Source organism: Scardinius erythrophthalmus (assembly GCF_964197995.2).
Source record: "Scardinius erythrophthalmus genome assembly, chromosome: 9".
Lineage (NCBI taxonomy): Eukaryota > Metazoa > Chordata > Actinopteri > Cypriniformes > Leuciscidae > Scardinius > Scardinius erythrophthalmus.
In genome coordinates, this window is record NC_138229.1 from 11,434,864 (window position 1) to 11,455,544 (window position 20,681).

General features: G+C 36.6%; 1 protein-coding gene across 5 annotated transcripts in view; it reads left to right on the forward strand.

Moving 5' to 3' along the window:
• uggt1 (UDP-glucose glycoprotein glucosyltransferase 1) overlaps positions 1-20,681 on the forward strand; it is a gene marked incomplete at its 5' end in the record, with an annotated part of 33,138 nt that overhangs the window by 2,384 nt on the left and 10,073 nt on the right. For 4 of the 5 annotated variants that reach the window (XM_081375494.1, XM_081375491.1, XM_081375490.1 and 1 more), the window contains 27 exons: positions 75-187; positions 705-879; positions 997-1,093; positions 1,183-1,264; positions 1,372-1,472; positions 2,106-2,205; positions 4,277-4,337; positions 5,158-5,249; positions 5,851-6,001; positions 6,095-6,214; positions 6,352-6,437; positions 7,098-7,233; positions 8,157-8,288; positions 8,505-8,669; positions 10,189-10,309; positions 10,853-10,951; positions 12,611-12,705; positions 13,549-13,755; positions 13,909-14,040; positions 14,132-14,262; positions 15,913-16,008; positions 16,086-16,188; positions 18,067-18,146; positions 18,345-18,534; positions 19,708-19,866; positions 19,957-20,042; positions 20,138-20,222. In XM_081375494.1, the coding sequence (XP_081231620.1) occupies positions 75-187; positions 705-879; positions 997-1,093; positions 1,183-1,264; positions 1,372-1,472; positions 2,106-2,205; positions 4,277-4,337; positions 5,158-5,249; positions 5,851-6,001; positions 6,095-6,214; positions 6,352-6,437; positions 7,098-7,233; positions 8,157-8,288; positions 8,505-8,669; positions 10,189-10,309; positions 10,853-10,951; positions 12,611-12,705; positions 13,549-13,755; positions 13,909-14,040; positions 14,132-14,262; positions 15,913-16,008; positions 16,086-16,188; positions 18,067-18,146; positions 18,345-18,534; positions 19,708-19,866; positions 19,957-20,042; positions 20,138-20,222 (3,195 nt within the window). Of the gene's footprint in view, positions 1-74; positions 188-704; positions 880-996; positions 1,094-1,182; positions 1,265-1,371; positions 1,473-2,105; positions 2,206-4,276; positions 4,338-5,157; positions 5,250-5,850; positions 6,002-6,094; positions 6,215-6,351; positions 6,438-7,097; positions 7,234-8,156; positions 8,289-8,504; positions 8,670-10,188; positions 10,310-10,852; positions 10,952-11,641; positions 11,666-12,610; positions 12,706-13,548; positions 13,756-13,908; positions 14,041-14,131; positions 14,263-15,912; positions 16,009-16,085; positions 16,189-18,066; positions 18,147-18,344; positions 18,535-19,707; positions 19,867-19,956; positions 20,043-20,137; positions 20,223-20,681 lie in introns of all 5 variants that reach the window. The other variant, XM_081375492.1, reaches the window with a different exon arrangement.

Below are 20,681 nucleotides of genomic sequence, written 5' to 3' on the forward strand. Positions count from 1 at the left end.
TTTAATGTAAACTCAATGTAAATCTGGATAAAACCGGTTTGACTCGACGTGTTATGTGCTGTTTGTCCATGTAGATCGCATCTAATGAGCCTCCTCCGTCTGGCTGTAAAGCGTTCTTCAACGTACATGGACAGACATCTTGCGATACTGAAAGACTTAAAGTCATGCTGGATAATGCCTTAGAACGGTGAGTAACAGCAAGACCTGCTGCAGCCTTCCATCCAACATGACCTTCAAAGCTCAAAATGACCTAAAAAACATTGAATGAATTTACCAAATTAACTAAATATTTTAGTTAATCTGGTTGAGTGACTCACAAAATTCCTTTTTAAATGGATAATATCTTTGGTATGCTTGAAAATGTTGTTAATTGGGACAGGAAATAAATAAGTAAATTATTAGGCATAAATTATGTTAAATCTAAATATTTGTACAGATGCTAGCAAATGAAAGTCTAAATGTTGGACATGCTAAATTCCATCTAAAACTACATAAACATTTTTTTTTTACATTTTATTATAACTATTGTAAATGTGGTTTTCATGTCCTCATATTAATTGAGAGACTATTGTACATTTAATAATTGTACTTTTATAAACAGATTTACAAACATACATTTTCTCTTATACAAAAAAATGACATGATAGCTAACCTAAACACAACCTAAACTGTTTAATTATTATAATTTTTTCTTTGCTTTTTAGGCCAAAGCCATACTTGTTCAAAGGTGATCACAAATTCCCCTCAGCCAATCCTGATGCACCGGTTGTGATTCTTTATGCTGAGATGGGCACCAAAGAATTCTCCAGATTCCATCAGTTGATGTTGGCCAAAGCCAACAAGGGCCTGATCACTTACGTTTTACGGCACTTTCTCTCTGTGAGAATCAAAACTCTTCATACATTAAAGTAAAATAGGTTAAATCCAAATGCAATGAATGTTGTCTTTTCATTTTAAGATTAAAAAAGTATTCCATATACTCTATCACCCATGCAGAACCCCAGCAAGAGTAAAGTGCACCTCTCTGGATATGGAGTGGAACTGGCCATCAAAAACCAAGAGTACAAAGCCAAAGATGACACACAAGTTCAGGGTATGATAGCAGTCTTTATATTGGATATTTGTATAATTTAAAGACAGAAATCCTTTTAATTAGCAAACTCTTTTCTCCACTTTTCACAGCTGGAGCTGATGCGAATGCTACCATAATAGGTGAAAATGATTCTGTGGATGAAGTCCAAGGATTTCTGTTTGGCAAACTCAAGTAAATTAACTTTTCATAAACCGAACTCTCCATTGACTAAAATGCTTGCTTATGTTTGAGATTACATAACTATATATCTTGACAGCACATATTGTTGTATTTGTCAGGACCATTTATCCTGAACTTAAGGAACAGCTGAAGGAGCTCCGGAACCATTTGGTTGAGAGCACCAATGAGATGGCGCCACTTAAAGTTTGGCAGATGCAGGGTGGGTGTTTCTGAACTGGTGGAACTGCTGGCATCTATATTTTCATTTAACGCCTGCTTGTTGGATGATAGTGTTTTTTTATTAAAGCGGAAGACTGTGAACAGTCTCTCTTGCTGTGTTTTTAACACGGTTAAGGTAGCAGAGCCTCTCTTGCCATTGCTTAAATGAATAATTGGCACACTTATAATAATTCCACTACATCAAGGCCTTTCAAACTCAATTATTGTATTACCTGTGACTAAAGGAGCACTCGGGTTGCTCAATACTCATTCTGACGATATGCAAACGGACCGTTTCCACATTCTTAATTAGCTTTGGTTCTGCTGGCTTGTGCGGTTGTCAAACACAACTCCCTCTAGTCCAGAGCTCATTACTGCTCTATCAAGGTAAACTCATCAGAGACTAGTCACATTTAGCAAAACCTCTGAGCCAACACACACACACACACACACACACAGTTGAATGCAATGTTCCCAACAGTACTGTAAAAGTGCTTTGGCACATCAAATTAATTTTATGTAGAATTAGAGAAATTGGCATACCGTATACAGGTCATTTCAAATGAGATCTTGAATATTTCAAGAGCAGAAATGCAAGTTTGAATAACATTAGCTTTTTATCCTCCTCCTCAAGATCTCAGCTTTCAGACTGCCGCCCGTATCCTGGCAGCTCCCTCTGTGGACGCTCTCAATGTCATGAAGGATTTGAGCCAGAACTTCCCTACCAAAGCCAGGTAAAGAACTATCTGTGTATCTATTACAGTCCTAACCAGACATGATAAAGCAACAAAAAATTTTTGGTTTATTTTCTTAGTTTGACATTTTGTTTTGAAATATCATCGGTCCGAAATCCTGCTCCACTTAGCTGTGTATTTTTGCTGCGTTCATGTCATGTCGTAATTACCATACTTACAAGATTACAACACTTGACAATCTACTCGGAGCTGTTCATTTCCTTAGACTCAGAATTATGTGCTTCTATGCCAAAACCATAGGAAACACTATCAACACCAAAATGAATCTGCAGCAGTCAGGTGGTACAGTAGTCATGTGGTAAAAGTCGGAGCTCTCTGTGAATTCCCAGTTTGTAAGTTGTAATTATCAATTATATGAGCTCATGAACATTTACAAGCCGTAATTACGGTAATTACGGCATAGCATGAACGCACCTTTAACAATGAATATGTTCTAATTGGCTGAGAATTTGTCACTTTGCACAGCATTTAATTTTTAGCAAAAGCAGTAAATTGATGAAACAGTATTCTAACCAGGTGTGACATAACATGTTTTTGTGTGGCGTGAAGTTTATATTTTACTTTAAAGGGGTGGTTGAGTGTGATTTCACTTTTCTAACTTTAGTTAGTGTGTAATGTTGCTGTTTGAGCATAAACAACATCTGCAAAGTTACAACGCTCAAAGTTCAAAGCAAAGGAAGATATTTGCTTTTAAAGAAAAGGACTACAACCAACGGCTGGTTGGGACTACATGACATTCCTCTCGGGTTAGTGACATCACTAACCCTAGAATTTACATAAACCCCGCCCCCGGGAACACGCAGTCCATGTTGAGAAGAGGAAAAGTTGTTGTATAAGTGTACATTTGTGAGTCAGCTCAAACTTTAGCATCCATCTTTTCACATGCAATACAAAGTCACTCTGTGTGCATCTCACAACAGTTCATATATGAGCAATTTATAGATTTATCATGACAGAATATCCTAATTGAAGATAGTTAACTCCACATCAGCAACATAAATTCATCCACTAACCATTCAGAGACGTCCTGTTGCATTCTACATGTTGTCACTTCTTCTTGAGTCTATCCATCCTTATCTGACTCCGTTTAACATTAAAGGCAGAACAGTTTCTGTCATTTTAGTGTGTCTGCGTGAGGTAATAGCAGCTGCTAGCTCTTGAAACCCCGCCCTCTGCAGCAGCTCATTTGCATTTAAAAAGCCAGGCACAAAACGGTGCGTTTTTGCTCACCCTCAAAAAGTGACAACTTTAACTTGCTATATAAAAATATCTGTGGGGTATTTTGCGCTAAAACTTCACACACACACTCTGGGGACATCATAGATATATTTTACATCTTGTGAAAAAGGCATTATACCACCCCTTTAAAAAGCCACTTTTCCATTTTTTTCTTTTTTTTTTTTTAAATCCTCATTGGCTCTATAGTTGTAAGTGCTTTTCCGTTCATAAATTCTGGCAGCAGACCGCTCAAGTCATTAGAAAGTTTAGCCTACTCTGAGCTGGAAGTTTTGAAAGGAAAACGAGACTTAACTGCCTTCCAAGAGATTTAATTAACACTTTAAGGAGAAAAAAAATTACCCAAAAATGACCCGTCAGCAGTTATGATGAAAATAATATGCTTTATTTGGCCCAGACAGTGCAGCCACAGATGGTTTTTTTTTTTTTTTTTTTTTGGCAAATGCATTTAAAATATGCTGCCCACACTACCACACTAAAATGCTATTTTGTTAAAGTGATCCTTGACATCATGGAGGATGAAATGCAGTCATGTTTCGCCCAGAGCAATTAACTGCAGCTCTGACTCAGCGACTCTAAAGAGAGAGTTTTTTTTTTTTCTAATTCAAAGCTTTCTGAATGCAGACTTGCATGACGTCAGTGGAAGCGATCTCATCTGTATCTAGTTAAACAGCGTTGATTAAAACCCTCAGCACAGACATTTTTATGCAGATTATGCTAGGTGTGCATTCAAGGTTTGATTATAATGAATCGCCATGATGAACTAATGAATCATTTTCAGTGTGAAAGCTCACATTTCTCTCTCCTCTCTCAGGTCCTTAACAAAAACAGTGGTTAATTCAGAGATCCGTAAGGAGATTGAGGAAAATCAAAAGGTGAGGGCCACCTTTGTCCTTTTTCCCCTCAAGTCCTTTTCTCAAAGCGTTTGCTTCAGCAGGTTTTCTCATTCACTGTTTTTCGTCTGCACCGCTGAGATAATGGATTCAAAGAAGCCCAGTCAAGTCTTTGTTTTTGCCTCATAATTCACCAAGAAAAGTCTTTATGATGATTCTCTCTTCCCATATATTAAAACTGGTGTTAAAAAATGTAAGGATGTCAGTTGCAAAGTGTTTTGGTTGTATGGAGGTAATGGAATGGAGACTCATTCCTCTACACCTCTCTGCTTGTTTTCTTCCCTGTATCAGAACGTGTGTAAATGCGTTTGTTTTGTCACCGAAAAACGAAATGAATGAAGTAATTGCACCGAATGTGGTTTATACGTGGCTTCGTTCATTGTTTCGGTCATTTCCTTTCTGTGATTAAAGCTGTTTCTTGCCTCTCGTAATGAGGACGTGTAACGGACCTGCTCCTCATTCCTCACTGTAATTGCACACTGGGAAACATGACGAATAGAGGCTCTTTAAGTTTCTCTAATGAGCTCCCTCGCCCTAATGCATGTGCCTTTAGTGAATAACAAACATGAGTGCCACGGATAAAAGCATGAATATATAGAGTGGAAATGGCCTGAGGCTCAAAAGAGTCTGTTTGAATTATAGATCATATTGAGCATCCCTTTCAACTTCTGTTCTGCTCTATGAAGTGACAGAAACATATGTTTCATCCAGGGATTTCCAACCCACAAGGCTTGGTAGGTTATATTAGTGCTAATTATGAGTGTGTCATACCTAATGTCCCATGTTCTCATGTCTCCTTTAGTATTTTAAGGGAACGTTAGGTCTCCAGCCAGGAGACTCTGCTCTGTTCATAAATGGACTCCATATTGACCTGGATGTGCAGGATATTTTCAGGTTAGAAACTGTTTTTCTTTTATAAAGTAGTTTGTCTTTTATTTGTTAGTGGATTTCTAACAAATCCATTTATAAAATATTGTATATTTAACAGAATTATATTATATTATATATTAATATATTTTATTATATTTAGTATATATAATTGGCAAAAGTCTAAAAATATTTGTTTTCAATGATAATAAATATAAAAAAAAAATAAGAAAAAAATAATAATATTTGACTATAATATCATACACTAAGGCTCAACAGTTTGGTGTCTGTAAAAATGTATGCTCACCATGACATTTATTTGATCAAAATACAGTATTGTGAAATACTATTACAATTAAAAATAACTGTTTCCTATTTTAATATATTTTAAAATGTAATTACTTATGTGAAGGTAATTATTTATATATATATATATAAATTCTATTCTTTTGAACATGCTATATTTCAAATGGAAATCTTCTGTAACATTATAAATGTCTTTACTGTCACTTTTTATACGTGTAGTTCATCCTTGCTAAATAAATGCAATAATTTCTTAAAAAAAAACAACAACAACTTTACCATAAAGTGAGGTATGCTTGTTGACGTTTATCATGTGTTTTTGTAGCATTTTTGACGTGTTGAGGAATGAGGCAAGGGTCATGGAGGGTCTCCGTAGTCTGCTCATTGACACACCCTACATCCATGACATCCTCAAACTGAACGTCCAGCCCTCAGACTCTGACTATGCCGTGGACATCCGCAGCCCTGCTGTTAACGTGAGCCATGTTTTTTTTTTTTTTTTTTTTTTATGCAAACCTGTTTTCAGAGAGAGATAATAGAGAATAATCCCACTTTCTCTCTTTCTCCAGTGGATTAATAACCTGGAGACAGATGGCAAGTATGCATCCTGGCCCTCTAATGTGCAGGAGCTACTGCGGCCCACCTTTCCTGGAGTCATTCGACAGATCCGCAAGAATTTCCATAATCTGGTGAGTATCGCAGGTGCTGTGTAAACATCGCTTTGTGTCACAATTTTCTTCAGACATTAACAGTTCACAGTGTAAACCCCACATAGATCTGAATTCTGCAAATCATTTTACAGCGTGTGCTTGTGTCGTTCTGACAGGTGATGATTCTGGATCCGACCCATGAGAACACGGCCGAGCTGATCAGCGTGGCTGAGATGTTTTACAGCAACAACATCCCACTCAGGTCAGTCTCAGAGTAGGCCGAACATTATGACAAGAACATAATTCATTTTTCAGTTGTGAATTAATGTCAGAGCTTTGGCACAATGGTAACGCACACGCTCACAATGCATAGGAGCCATGGTACTCCCTCAGTCATTATCTCTAATATAACATACATCCAGGAACAGTCCATCTCTGTACATACATCTCTCCCCTCCATTGAACTATTTTTCTGTTGCTCTTAATATATAAAATATGACATAACAGCCCCATTTTTTTTCTTTTTCTTTTTTTAACTCACTTAAAGGGATAGTTCACCCAAAAATAAAATTAGCCCATGATTTACTCACCCTCAAGTCATCCTAGGTGTATATGACATGAACGGCCCGTAACGACAATTTTTAAAGAGAAATGTCGGGGGAGCTTGTGTTTGTTGCCCAGCCCTGTTTGTTTGAACCGCGAGAGGCATCATTCAACGTCATTTTTTAATATAACTTAATTGTATTCGTCTGCAAGAAGAATGTCATATACACCTAGGATGACTTAAGGGTGAGTAAATCATCGGCTAATTTTCATTTTTGGGTGAACTATCCCTTTAAGTGAGTAAAAAAATTAACAAAATGGAAAACATGTCAGTGGAGCTGTAGTGTTTCTCTGGTCATTTCTCTGTTTCTGTCTGCAGGATTGGAGTGGTGTTTGTGGTGAATGATTCTGATGATGTTGATGGGATGCAGGATGCTGGTGTTGCTCTACTTCGAGCTTTCAACTATATCGCTGATGACGTAGACAGCCAAATGGCCTTTGACGCTATCATATCTGTAAGTCAGCATCATCACCAGCACTTCATACAACAACAATTCAGTGTAGACAGATAAGAGTTTTCCATTCTTTGTATGTTTATGACTATTTTAGGATTGACATCGTCATGTAACTACAGTTTATATAGATTACAGTTTTATACGTTTGTTATTTTTATGCTGCATGGAGATTATTCCCGTAAAATTGCATCTAAGGCCCCCCCCCCTTTTTTTAAAAAATAAGTCAGTATTATACAAGCGGTCAATCAGTGTATACGACAAGAGCGCGCAAGTGTTTTTTTCTTAATACCCAGTTCTCCTGTTGTTCAGTTTACTATTTGACACAAGATAAGGCTATTTTCGATCACATAAATATGTATTTTATTTAGACGCTTTCCTACTTTAAATAACAGCCGTGTCTGAAAAGTATTGCAGTTTGAATTTTAGTACACTTAAGTTCAGCGCCGTCCAACAGCAAAAATTTTCTTTCCTTTTCCTTTAATCCTCCCTTATCGGGCTTATGCTACTCTAAACAATGCCTGAACTTTGTATTTTGAGCACTTCTTGCGTTGTTTTTTCCTCTTCACGATGACTCGCTTAATTTAGTCCTAAATTGTAAGTCGCTTTGGACAAAAGCATGTAAATGTATTGCTAGTCAGAAGTAGTGGGATATTGGGGGGAGGGACATTCTCATTCTAGAGAGCATTTGATTGGACAAAATTAGTGAGTGTAGGATGAGTCCTCAGAATCTGTGGACTGTTTTTCCAAAAGAGTATACATTTTTAAAGTATATCGGCTTCAAGTGAATTTTGTCTTTGTTTAGGAACACACTGGAATGTATATCTAACAGATGTGGACTAAAAACACACAAATTTTTTTTAATGAACAGTACAGTAGACTGACTGTCTTGTAGGGATGTGTTGTGATTATCTTCTGTCTTTCAGATATTGAGCAAAGTTCCCAGTGGAGGCAAACTGAAGGTTGAGCATGTAGTGGGTGTATTGGAGAAGAGATATCCCTATGTAGAGATCAGCAGCATCCTGGGACCTGACTCTGCCTACGACAACAACAGAAAAGTGAGGGATTTGTTTTTCTACTGTGTGTGTGTGTGCTTTGAATATTTCAGCAGTATCCCATCTCAGATGTCATAGTAATGCCGAAAGAGACCGAATGTTTGGTCAACTGTAGAGATTCTGTGACTGTCAGCCAGAGGTGTTTCCTGTGCTAATAGCTCTTTGTGTCTACCAGTAACTATAACCCTTATTGAGGTAATATCTTCTATGACTCCACAGGAGGGAAAGGCATATTATGAACAGACTGGTGTTGGCCCGCTGCCCGTGGTGTTGTATAATGGAATGCCTTTACAACGTGAGCAGTTAGACCCTGATGAACTGGAGACAGTCGTCATGCACAAGATCCTGGAGACCACCAGTTTTTTTCAGCGCACTGTCTATCTGGTGAGAATTGAGTGTCTGTCATCCATAGTCCCTGTGGTGTTCTTTTTAGGGAACATTACTTTAAAAAGTATATTATATTATTGCACTGTTCCTAAAAAATAGCTGAAACCCATCGTCACTTGGCAAGAGCTCTATCTATCTATCTATCTATCTATCTATCTATCTATCTATCTATCTATCTATCTATCTATCTATCTATCTATCTATCTATCTATCTATCTATCTATCTATCTATCTATCTATCTATCTATCTATCTATCTATCTATCTATCTATCTATCTATCTATCTATCTATCTATCTATCTATCTATCTATAGAGAGAGAGAGAGAGTTTATTTATTAATGCTTATACTACAGGGCCGTTGAATACTTGAATCTGATTGGTTGACGAACGTTCTAAGGTGTGCATTATTTTCAGGGAAACGCACAGCTAAAGTAGTTCCAGGCAGGTCTTGACCGCATTACAGTTCTATATCACTTCGCGTAGTTAACGGTAATAACGTAAAATAGGATACAATTCATAACAAGAAAAAGCATTTAGCCGCATGCGCTTGATCTGCAATTTTCAATTTCTAGCTTCACAATCAATGGAAACATGCAGTTTAATTTGAATAAAGTATGTAGTCCTATCTATAATCAATAGAAAATTAAACTGAATAGGCTAAATAAATGGATAGTCCTGCAGCACAGATTATTATTGCAGATAAAATAACAAATAAATAATTATTGATAGGCCTACTTGTTAAAAGGGCTTTGTGTTTCATTTATTTGGCTAGTCTGTCATCTGTCAATAATAGAAAAAAAAGTGAATTCGAATTAATTAAAAGGAATTGAATTAATAAATAAATAATAATAATATTGACGCACATGCTTTTCTGTCTCATTATTGCAACATCTCTCTCTCTAATAACTGCATTAATAACTGGGGACACACTTTAAGGCCGGTTATGAATGCAATTTGATACGTATGACTGATCATGCCTAAACGCGTGTTCAGCGCGTTCAGTCTGTGTTCAAAGTCGGTGTTTAAAATATGCTGCGATAAAAACAGTCAGAGAATGTGTCAGCTAGTCGTGTGTCCCCAGCATTAGTCTGCTATCAGTGGCTCAAACCTCCGTTACTAACTCTAAAATGACGTTTTGGAATTAGCAACGGAGGCATTGGTTTAGATGCGTAAGAAATTAGTCCTACATACAAGAGCGTTTTAATGACAAAAACTTTACAAACGTCTTGAAATACATAATCTGAACAATGTTTCGAGGTGTGGTAACTGTAGTATAAGCAGAATAATTGACTTCAGGCCGTTGAATTATTAGAAAAATAATGCACACCCGAGGTGAACGGCCACTCCGCTTCGCGTCGTGACCGCATTACCACCTCGGGTGTGCATTATTTTTCTAATAATTCAACGGCCTGTCGTCAATTATTCCTTACATATATTTTTGCATTTATCTGAAGTACAGTTTACGCTTATTTATTATCAGTGTCATCTTTTAAAATGCTTCCATAATCTTTTCAGGGTGAGCTGAACAGTGACCATGATGTGGTGGATTTTATCATGAATCAGCCCAACGTTGTCCCACGAATCAATTCCAGAATCCTGAGCACCAGCAGGAATTATCTGGACCTTTCTGCCACCAGTGAGTACTTGTCTGACTGTGTTCATAACAAAATTGTGTTTTCTCAGTGTTTTGCTGCTCTGCCGTTCTTTTCTGTTGAATCATATATTTTTTGTTTTTCCTGTAAACGAGCTAGTTTGAGATCTACAACACGTATGCTCTCATAGGCTTTCGGGAATGAATATCTGCCTCATTGGGAATTCTGTGCTAAATGTCTTGTTTGTTCTTGAAAGCCCATTTATTTACTAAGACGTACAAATTAGACTGCGGCAATGATATTCATAGACTGCTTTGTTTTTGCAAGGAATATGAAACTGAATTTTAATAGCTTTTGAATAGTATATTTGCAGTCTTGCAGGAAGCTGAGAAAGACTCATTTTAATCTGAACTCAAATAGCACTGAATGTTTAGAAATAGCTGCATTCAAAATGACTTTGGTTGGATTCAATTAGGAATGTGAATGTACCTCTAACTGAGAACAAAGCACAACCTTATTTTCATTTTCTCCCCAAGTGTTTGGCATATCCTGACTTCCAAAAAAAAACCAAGTCTTTTCTTTTCCAGACAATCATTTTATCGACGAATATGCACGTTTCCTCTTTCTGGACACCAAAGACAAGAACGCAGCGGTGGCCAACAGCATGAACTACATGACAAAGAAAGGTGAGGGGGTTGTTGCTATTGATCTGAGAAATGCTATTCCTCCAACCTGCTGCTGATCTCTGGCCTATATAAACATGAACAATGGAGGGTTTCTCTATGGGGCCTTTAATGAAATCTGTAATTCCTGGCTTGTTTTGTCCATCTTACATTAATTGCCTGGTGAACACTGAGGTTTTGCCATCTGAGACAAATTTCTGAATTCATCAAAGATTTTTGTCTTAAGAGAAATTGGCAGTCCCGGTTTAAAAAGTGTAAAAATGCTCACTGATAAATAGTAGTTGATACTAACTTGTTTTCTATATGATATGCAACAAATATCTCATTATTTAGTGTTCCCTTTGCGTTATAATAGTCTTTTAGTTCATTTCTGAGAATGAGCAGTCACATGCAAATGAAGATGACGGACTCAAATCAAGCAGTCAACACTGTATATCATGACCAAAGTCTTGACTGATATGTATTTGACGCTGACTGACATAAAAGACTGTTAATGGCATACAATCAGCTTTGGCTTTTAACCAGATTATTTTAACCTCATTGTATAATCTGACAGGCAACACTTGTTAAGAACAGAATAAATTGTATTGAACACCTGGCTTTAGACACCTCAAAACTGTCTTTGTACCACTAAATATATCTGTCTGTTTTTATTTGCTTCTTCATTTCTTTTTTCTTGAATGCTGTTTTCAGGGATGTCAACCAGGGATGCTTCTGGTAATTGCATTGAGCTGTTATAGTCACTTAACTGACAGCCCGCTTCTCATAGATCTCATCTAAACATGTAGTGCTGGAGTGCAAATATTGTTAGAAAACGCCTACATTACCTTCATTAACATAACGCTCTCTGTTGCTTGAAGGAATATTCCGGCTTATTTAAAACTTAATGTCTGTGTACCACATCTGTGGCATGCTGTCGATTACCACGGGAAATAATTTTGACTCGGTTTGTCTCACACAAATGGGAAATACATTCACGGGAATACAATTATAGTAGATGGCAGCCTAGCAGGCCAGTGTGCAACATCTTTGAAAAAACATTTAAATATTTAAAATATCTATTTTACTATAATTTTGTTTTGACGGTATAAACATGACAGTAGGATGCAGTGGAAGTCTGGCAGTGGTGCTAGCTAGACTTCCATTTTAAGTGCATTCCTGTAAATACATTTTTTTTTTTTCCTCTAAATTATTGACAGCATGCCACTGATGTAAATGTCCCAGAATATTCCTTTTTAAGTGTGTGTGCAAGTTTTCAGATTACCATCTTATTTTTGTTGTGGTTGTTTTCTTTTAACCAAGTGAAGAAGTTTTTTGAAGCTTGCTATTGATTTACGCACAGCTGTGCATTTGTCATCTGTCCGAACTGTCACTGTGTGATGGATGAAAGAGAATTTCTTTCTATCCTGTGGTCCCCTGTAATACCTTTCTTTTACAAACATTTACAGGTTTATATCTGGGTTGAAATTGCCTGTCTGTCTTTGTGTGCCTCTTGGGCACTTCAGATACACCTTTTGGATTGTTAAAACCTAAGACAAGCGAGACAATCCGTTCAGTTTCTCACATCATTTTCACTCACCTTTTTAGATTGCATGAGGAAGCGGCATGTACCGCCTATGTAATTTCCTTTAGCCCATGTGTCTGTTCTTCACTGACTTGCAGATGATGGCATCATCCGTCCAGTGACTTTCTGGGTAGTAGGAGACTTTGACAAGCCCTCGGGACGACAGCTGCTGTATGATGCTATACGTCACATGGTAGGCCATTGTCACTGAGTTCCGTCAATGTTAGCTGTAAAAGATAATGCCTCATACACAGTGATTACAGGATTGAACTTTTTGTCACTGCTGCCACTGTCTGAAGAACTGGGACATTTACTGGCAATTTCATTGTCTTGTTACTACTCTTGTTTTTAAAATCTAATCTAAATATGTGTTTTTTACACAATGTGGCATTCAATCTCAATAAGGTGTTTGTATATCAGTATTTATACAAATTTATGTAATTACTTAAATAAGCTATAATTTATTTGAATATAATTTAAAATATATTTAGAGGCACATTTCAGCGCAAATATTTGTATTTATTTAATTTCATTTTATTTTATTTTATTTTTTATTCATGCTGCATGCACATTGTTAGGAATATTTTTCTCTTGGCATTTGGTGAATGTTCATTTTGGACATGCATATGTAGACTCAATGATTGACATATTTTGCTGGATAATATTTATTAGTTTTTTTATATTTCTATTTAGCTCTATTTTGTTTCTAATACAGTTTTAATGATCATTTTCTGTAATTTTAGTAATTTATTTCAGTTAATTGCCGTGGCAACATTTTATCTTAATTATTTTCATCTAATATTTATATTTTGTTTTGTTTCAGTTAACTTTTTTAACTTTAATTCAGTTAAAACCAAAACTATCATTAGTTTTAGTTATCAGTAACACCACTGGATATTTTAATTTAGCAAGCTATTCATATGGGGTTATATAACAGCTCCAATTATATTTATATAACAACTCTAATTTTTAAATCACGGCCTGGAAAAAGAAACGTTCTGAACTAATTCAAATTTGTTTTTTGTTTTTACTTTAGAAAACCAGTAATAATGTACGATTAGGAGTGATCAATAATCCCAGCGAGGACCCGTCTGATGAGAAGAGCCTGATTGCTCGAGCTATATGGTCAGCTATGCAGACCCAAACCTCCAACAACGCCAAAAACTTCATCACCAAAATGGCTAAAGAAGAGACGGCACAGGCTCTTTACGGTGGGAGTGACATTGCGGAGTTTGCTGTCGGGGTAAAATAAGCTCTCCTGGAATTCATTTACAGTTGTGATGGATTATGTGCTCTGGGTTATTTCACTGTTGCTGCTGTAAATGTCACTTTTAAACTGCAGAATTTAATATAGAACAAATTTAACCAGATCCCTCTGCTTTTTTCTGCACTACAGGGCATGGATGTTCCTCTGTTTAAGAGTGCTTATGAGTCCTCTAATGTGAACTTCCTATTGGCTCACTCTGCCTATTGCCAGGATGTCCTCAAACTGAAGAAGGGCCAGAGGGCTGTGATCAGTAATGGAAGAGTAAGTTAGACATTTGGCCAACTGAGTGTATAGCAATACTTCTGATACTGTGAAAGCTCTTCTTACTTTGCTTCCTGTTTTTTCTCTGCAGATCATTGGTCCATTGGAAGAAGGGGAGGTCTTTAACCAGGATGATTTTTTGCTTCTAGAGAGCATTATCCTAAAGACATCAGGAGAGCGCATCAAGGGCAAAATTCAACAGCTGGGCATGGTAGAGGACAGGTATGCTAGACCAATCCAGTGCTAAACAAGTTACATATACTTTTGTTGATGTATTCAAATGATTGCCGTTTGCATAGAGCTCCAGACCTCTTTCAGTGCAGGACTGTGGAAGGATTACGATTACACATTACTAACACATGTACTTTCTGCAGTAATTACTTCCTCTTAATGAAGTGTGTCGGTCTGCCTTGAAGACGGAGACGTAATAAACGTCGCGTTTTATGTGTATTTACTGGAAGAGCAGACTGAGACAGTGACACCATGTTCATTATCCTCTCAGTAAACTTTTAGAGGTCTGATTATTGAAGTGTTGGCTATAATAGAGTTAGTCAGTCATTTTCTTTATCAGCGCTTGAATCTGGCATTAGGCCTCTGTGAGAGAGTTTGAACAAACTTTGCCTTTTGCTCAGCTTTGGTTAGCCATGGTGCTTGTGTGGGCAATACTGTTTCAAATCTGGTTGCTTATCCTCTCTGTTATTTGCGTCAATAAAAGTGATTTATCAAAAATAAATGGCAAGAAATGACACTACAAATAATCAAGAAACACAGATTCAAACACTTGAATTCTTTCTGTTTCACTCCACAGAGTAGGGGTGTTTTTTGGTTAGCTTTTTTTTTCCTGATTTGAGATCTGTCAATATTAGCCCGAAAAAATAAAACCCTCATACACAGTCAATAAAATTAACATTTTGCCACCAATGCCAATGTCTGGTACATTTTAAGCCCATTTCCAATTTAATTTTGTTTCAACCTTAAATTGTTTTAAATCTAATCTAAATATATATTTACTTAATGCAGCATTACATATTATATTTCTTATATTAACAATATTTGGATATTAATATTTAGATAAAGTTAATGTAATTATTAAAATGCTATCATTTATTTAAATGTAATTTAAAAGATGTAAATGCACATTTAGCTTTTTCAGTTTATTTATATATATATATATATATATATATATATATATATATATATATATATAATATATAAATCTGAAAAAAAGCTAAACGTGCAATTAAATCTTTTAAATTACATATTATTATTTTTTTATGCACATTTGTTTTGTTTTTCTCGTGGTGATGTTAATTTTGGACATGAATATATAGACTCAAGGATTGACATGCTTTACAGGATATTTTGAACAACTCCAACCTTTAAATGTGTGACAGAGGGAATTAACAACCTGAACTCATTATTTGATGTCTTTTGTTTACTTTAGAAAACCATTAATAACATATGATTTGGAGTGATCAATTCAAGCGATTTGTTCTCAAACACCAGCACAAATACTTATGCTTTCTACTTCCTGTTTTTGCATCCTTCTCCTCCACAGTTTTATTTGTTCCAAATTAATCAAATTGCATCAAAATCCAAAGGTAAAGAATATTAATCGAATCAGAGAATGTACTCACACCTCTACTCAGTGGAGTGAAAAGGTTGTGATCAAATATCTGTGCCAATAAAATTATTGTTGTTAATCAGGTATCTAGCTATGTACATGTTAACAAAAAAGAACTAACTTGCTGAGCAAGATTCTTTTAAAATCGATTTGTATTGTGACGACAAAGCATTTGCATTCATTCTTGCGTAGAGTAGATTTTGGGCTTTACTCAATCTGTTTGTTTTGTGTGTTTCATTGTGATTTAGAGCTAGTGATCTGGTGATGAAGGTGGACTCCCTGCTGTCCTCCCAGCCTAAAGGTGAGGCAAGGATTGAGCACACTTTTGCAGAAGACAGATACAGGTACGTCACTTTTCCTCATACCAGGACTATCTTTAAATCTTCAGAATTAATTTGTCAACTTTTTTTTTTTTTTACAGTGCTGTGAAGATTAGACCAAAGGAGGAGGAAGTGTACTTTGATGTTGTAGCTGTTTTGGATCCAGTGACCAGAGATGCTCAGAAACTGGCACCCCTCCTCCTGGTGAGGACATGGGCACACCTTCACTTAAAAGGATAGTTTACCCCAAATTTAAATTCTGTCATCAATTATTCACTCTCATGTTGTTCCAAATCCATAAGACTTTCATTCATCTTCAGAACATAAATGAAGATATTTTTAATGAAATCTCTATGGAAAGTCTATTCACCCAAAACTCGGTTTAAAACATTCATAAAGAGATCAGGAAAAAGAAACCCATGTGAATCGAGCGCTTTAATCCTAGTCTTCTGAAGCGTTTTTTTATTTTTATTTAAGCGTTTATTTAAATATAAACATTGATCAGAGAACATACATAGAACGCTCTAATTTGGATTGATTCATATGGATTTCTTTAGCGACCTTTTCATGAACGTTTTGAAGCGTCAGAGTTTTGGGTGAATAGACTTTAAATGTCGGGACAGAAATCTCTCAGATTTTATTAATATAAATATATATATATATATATATATATATATATATATATTAATTATTTTTATTTTATCTTATTAATTTTGTGTTTCGTGTCTAATGGCTTTGGAAAAAACAGGAGAGAGTGTAAGGGGTTTTACAGTCAAAGACCCAGAACCATATATGCTGAATGAAGACCCAGAGTCAGAATTATAATAAATTAAAGAAAAGATTTACTGAAGATAGTTTGCAGTTTCATCAGCAGAAGTCAGCTTCAAGACTCACACAGGAGTTCGAAGGCCCCCCCGCTTACAGTTAAGATCACAGCAGTTAATACCCTTCACCAAGGTCTAAGCTACGTCCTTGATTCAGGTTGCAGTTTCTGATTGGCTAAGAAATAGATAAACATAGTAATTTTTCACACATATACAGATAGACTGAAGCAGATTCTCCATCGATTATACAGCTGACACTCAGACCCTGAAGTTAGGCATGTCGTGACCTTCCTGGTCGCAGATTTGGGTTGCTGGGTGCCAGCATGTCCCGAAACAACCAATCAGTCAATCTCCAATAATGCCAGTGGTTCCTTAACCTGTAACCAAGAAGACTAACACACACCCCGACACACAGCTTTTCTAAGGTTGGATTTGGCCAAGCTCTAGCTATAAACAGGAGAGTATTCTCAAAACATCAAGATAATGTGTTCTTTCTCGCAAGGAGAGCTACACTTTAGTCTAACTGGAAAGTAAGACTTTAACAAAGAAATGGTCCCTTAAACTATTGGCTTCAATGATCCCTATATGTTTTAACACGTTGAAGACCTTTCTCAAACACAAAACCAGTCCCTATTTCATTTCTGGAAGCCAGGCTAAATAAGCAAGCACTGTTACTGCTTTCAGATATCAAATACAAACATTAAAGAATACATGAAAAGAACATTTCAGTAATCACACTGGTAACTTCGTAAAATCTCCAGAGAAGTCATTCAACTCATTTGATATTTAGAAGGAAAAATATTGATTAATACCTTGATTATAATCACTCATTACATATTGAAGCAGCAGTGGATTCCAATCCAACCCCTTCAAGAGTAATTGACAGAATTTTCATTTTTGGGTGGATTACCCCTTTAACATGAGTTAGACAACATGTAGCTACTTGTATAACCAGATGGTTGAACAATGCTATCCAGACCAATTTTGACCCCTTGGTTACGTTAGAGCTATTATTATTTGACAGGAATGTTGACCAAAGGATGATGATCCAGGATCATGTCCTGCTTGTCCTACATATTGTGTATATACCTGCATTAGTCATTACAGGACATGTGGTCTCCCTCTGTGACATTTCACAGGTACAGTCAATCAGCAGTCAGTCTGCATTGGCTCTGCATCTGAGACCAGCTGTCGGTGAGAGCGGGTTCATTTGGTTGTTTGTACCTTGACTCGTGTCACTTCCTGTTTGCTCACTCAGGTATTGAAGCAGCTGGTCAATGTCAACCTGCGAGTGTTCATGAACTGCCAGTCCAAGCTCTCTGACCTCCCACTGAAAAGGTTAGAGGGGAAAAAACTGTCTCTGTGACAACACATAGAATCACCTTCACATTTCACCGTTTACTTGAATTTAATTTACAGGCTACAGTGACATGTGATACGACAAGATATAATAACATTTTTGTGTAGCCTTTGGTGTTTTGTATAATATTATGTTTATGATAAAACAACACCATGATTTGTTTTTTTTTCCATCAGTTTCTATCGATTTGTCTTGGAGTCGGAGATTTCGTTTTTAACAGATAGCAGCTTTGCTCCTGGTCCAATTGCTAAGTTCTTGGATATGCCTCAGTCGCCATTGTTTACTCTCAATCTGAACACTCCCGAGAGCTGGATGGTTGAGTCAGTCCACACACGCTACGATCTGGATAACATCTACCTTGAAGAGGTAAGAATCCTCATCATTCTCATTCTCCATTGATCAATCCGTCTATTTTTATGGGCATCTTGCTATATTGTATTAAAAAAAATGCTAGATGGAAATGCCAAAATGTGCATAAATTCTAAAAATGTGCATAAATAAAGCATGCTTTTAATTGAGGCGGATCATTTTTTTTATCCAATAAGAAGACCTGCTCATAAACTATGTTGGAAACACATTTACTGAATAAATTCCTCAATGCGCAACAAAAAACTAACGTGACTTTGGCTCAATAGAGGATGTGATTGGATAACTGGACAAACCAGTGGAACAATTTTATTGTATAGCATCGCAAATATTGGTTTAAACATTCTAAAATGTCTGAGCCAAGGTCTGTCATTAGAATGATTTGGTATAATGATGTCCCAGAAGTGTCTCACATGACTGCATTCCCAAACTCCAGGCATTCGAATGCAAGTTCGCATGACAGAGTTTATTGCATTTCATCTGCATGCTCTGAGGCACAAGTCAACAAGTCATTTATGATGTACCAAAAAAATCCCGACTGCAGCATTTGTTATTACAAATATTTTGTGTGTGATGATTTTGTTCTCTTAAACACATGGGATGACTTATGGGTGGTGTGTGTGTGTGTGTGTGTGTGTATGTATGTGTATATATATATATATATATATACACACACAAAACATGGTCAGGTCAAAGTGTCTGAATAATTTTTGGTCCCAAATTTTTATAAATTTTACTGGTAGTCCACTGTATGAAGAATTTTTAAGTATAAAACGTCACAGTTTACTTTATTTAGCTATCCTCACTTACATAAATTAACTAATAACTATAGTGTCCTGCACCCACTAGTAAAAAAAAAAAGTCAAAAATTATATCTGGTGTCTGAATAATTTTTGGTTTGACTATATATATATATATATATATATATATATGTGTATATGTGTGTGTATGTGTATATGTATATGTGTGTATGTATATCAGGCCGTCACTACTTTGAATGATTAGTTTTCTTTAAAGCACAGTTATTGTATTATAACAAACACCCAATATCGTTTTCTTGTACACTACCAAATACATTTTATTTATGTGTATATATTACACAATTTATTAAACCATAGGCAAATATTCATTATTGTGTTCATTAATAATGACATCATATCCTCTTCTGTGCAGGTTGACAGTGTCGTGGCTGCTGAGTACGAGTTGGAATATTTATTACTGGAGGGTCATTGTTTTGACGTAACGACGGGTCAGCCACCTCGTGGGCTGCAGTTCACTCTGGGTACAGCCTCCGAACCTGTCATAGTCGACACCATCGTCATGGCCAACCTGGTGAGTGGACGTCACAGACTCATTTGGGGAATAAATGCCTTCAAAATGGTCTCAGACGTCACTGTCCCTTTCTGTGATCATATTTAACAGGGTTATTTCCAGCTGAAAGCAAACCCAGGAGCCTGGATGCTCAGACTGCGGAAAGGCAGGTCGGACGAGATCTACAAAATCTACAGGTACCCTATTATGGCGTGTTAGACATCTGTCTGTCTTAATGTCCTTCTGTATCTTCACTTGATTTGTCTGTTCATTATTTTAATGCTCCTCGCAGTCACGATGGTACAGACTCTCCAGCCGAAGCTGATGATTTAATCGTCGTCCTCAACAACTTCAAGAGCAAGATCATTAAAGTGAAAGTAAGTAATGGGTGTCTGAATAAGGTGTCGGGGTGAGGTCACGTAAAAGGTCTCTATCTCTCTAGTTTGAGGGTATTAGTGGAGATGAATGTTCTTGAGCGGCTGTAGACAAGAGCGTGTGAGATATTCCTTCCATTTCTGCTCGACTGGAGAGATGGAGAGCGAGAGAGTGTCTTCACTTTTCCATTATATACTCTAATTTCTGACAAGCTGTCACATGTCAGCAGGTGTGTGGGGGCGTGTGTCCAATGTGAGGTCTGCTGCTTCCTGTGGGGCTGTGGGTGGATTAAGAATGTAGACTGGGATGAGTGTGTGTTTATATATATCTGAATTTTTGACACGTTTTGGCTTTAAGTATACAGCATGGGCCGTTGGAAATGTGTTTGTTTCTGCAGCAGTGCTTGTCTCAGGGTTTGGATTATTGGTTTCTCATCAAAAGTTGGCAGTCATATTTACTAC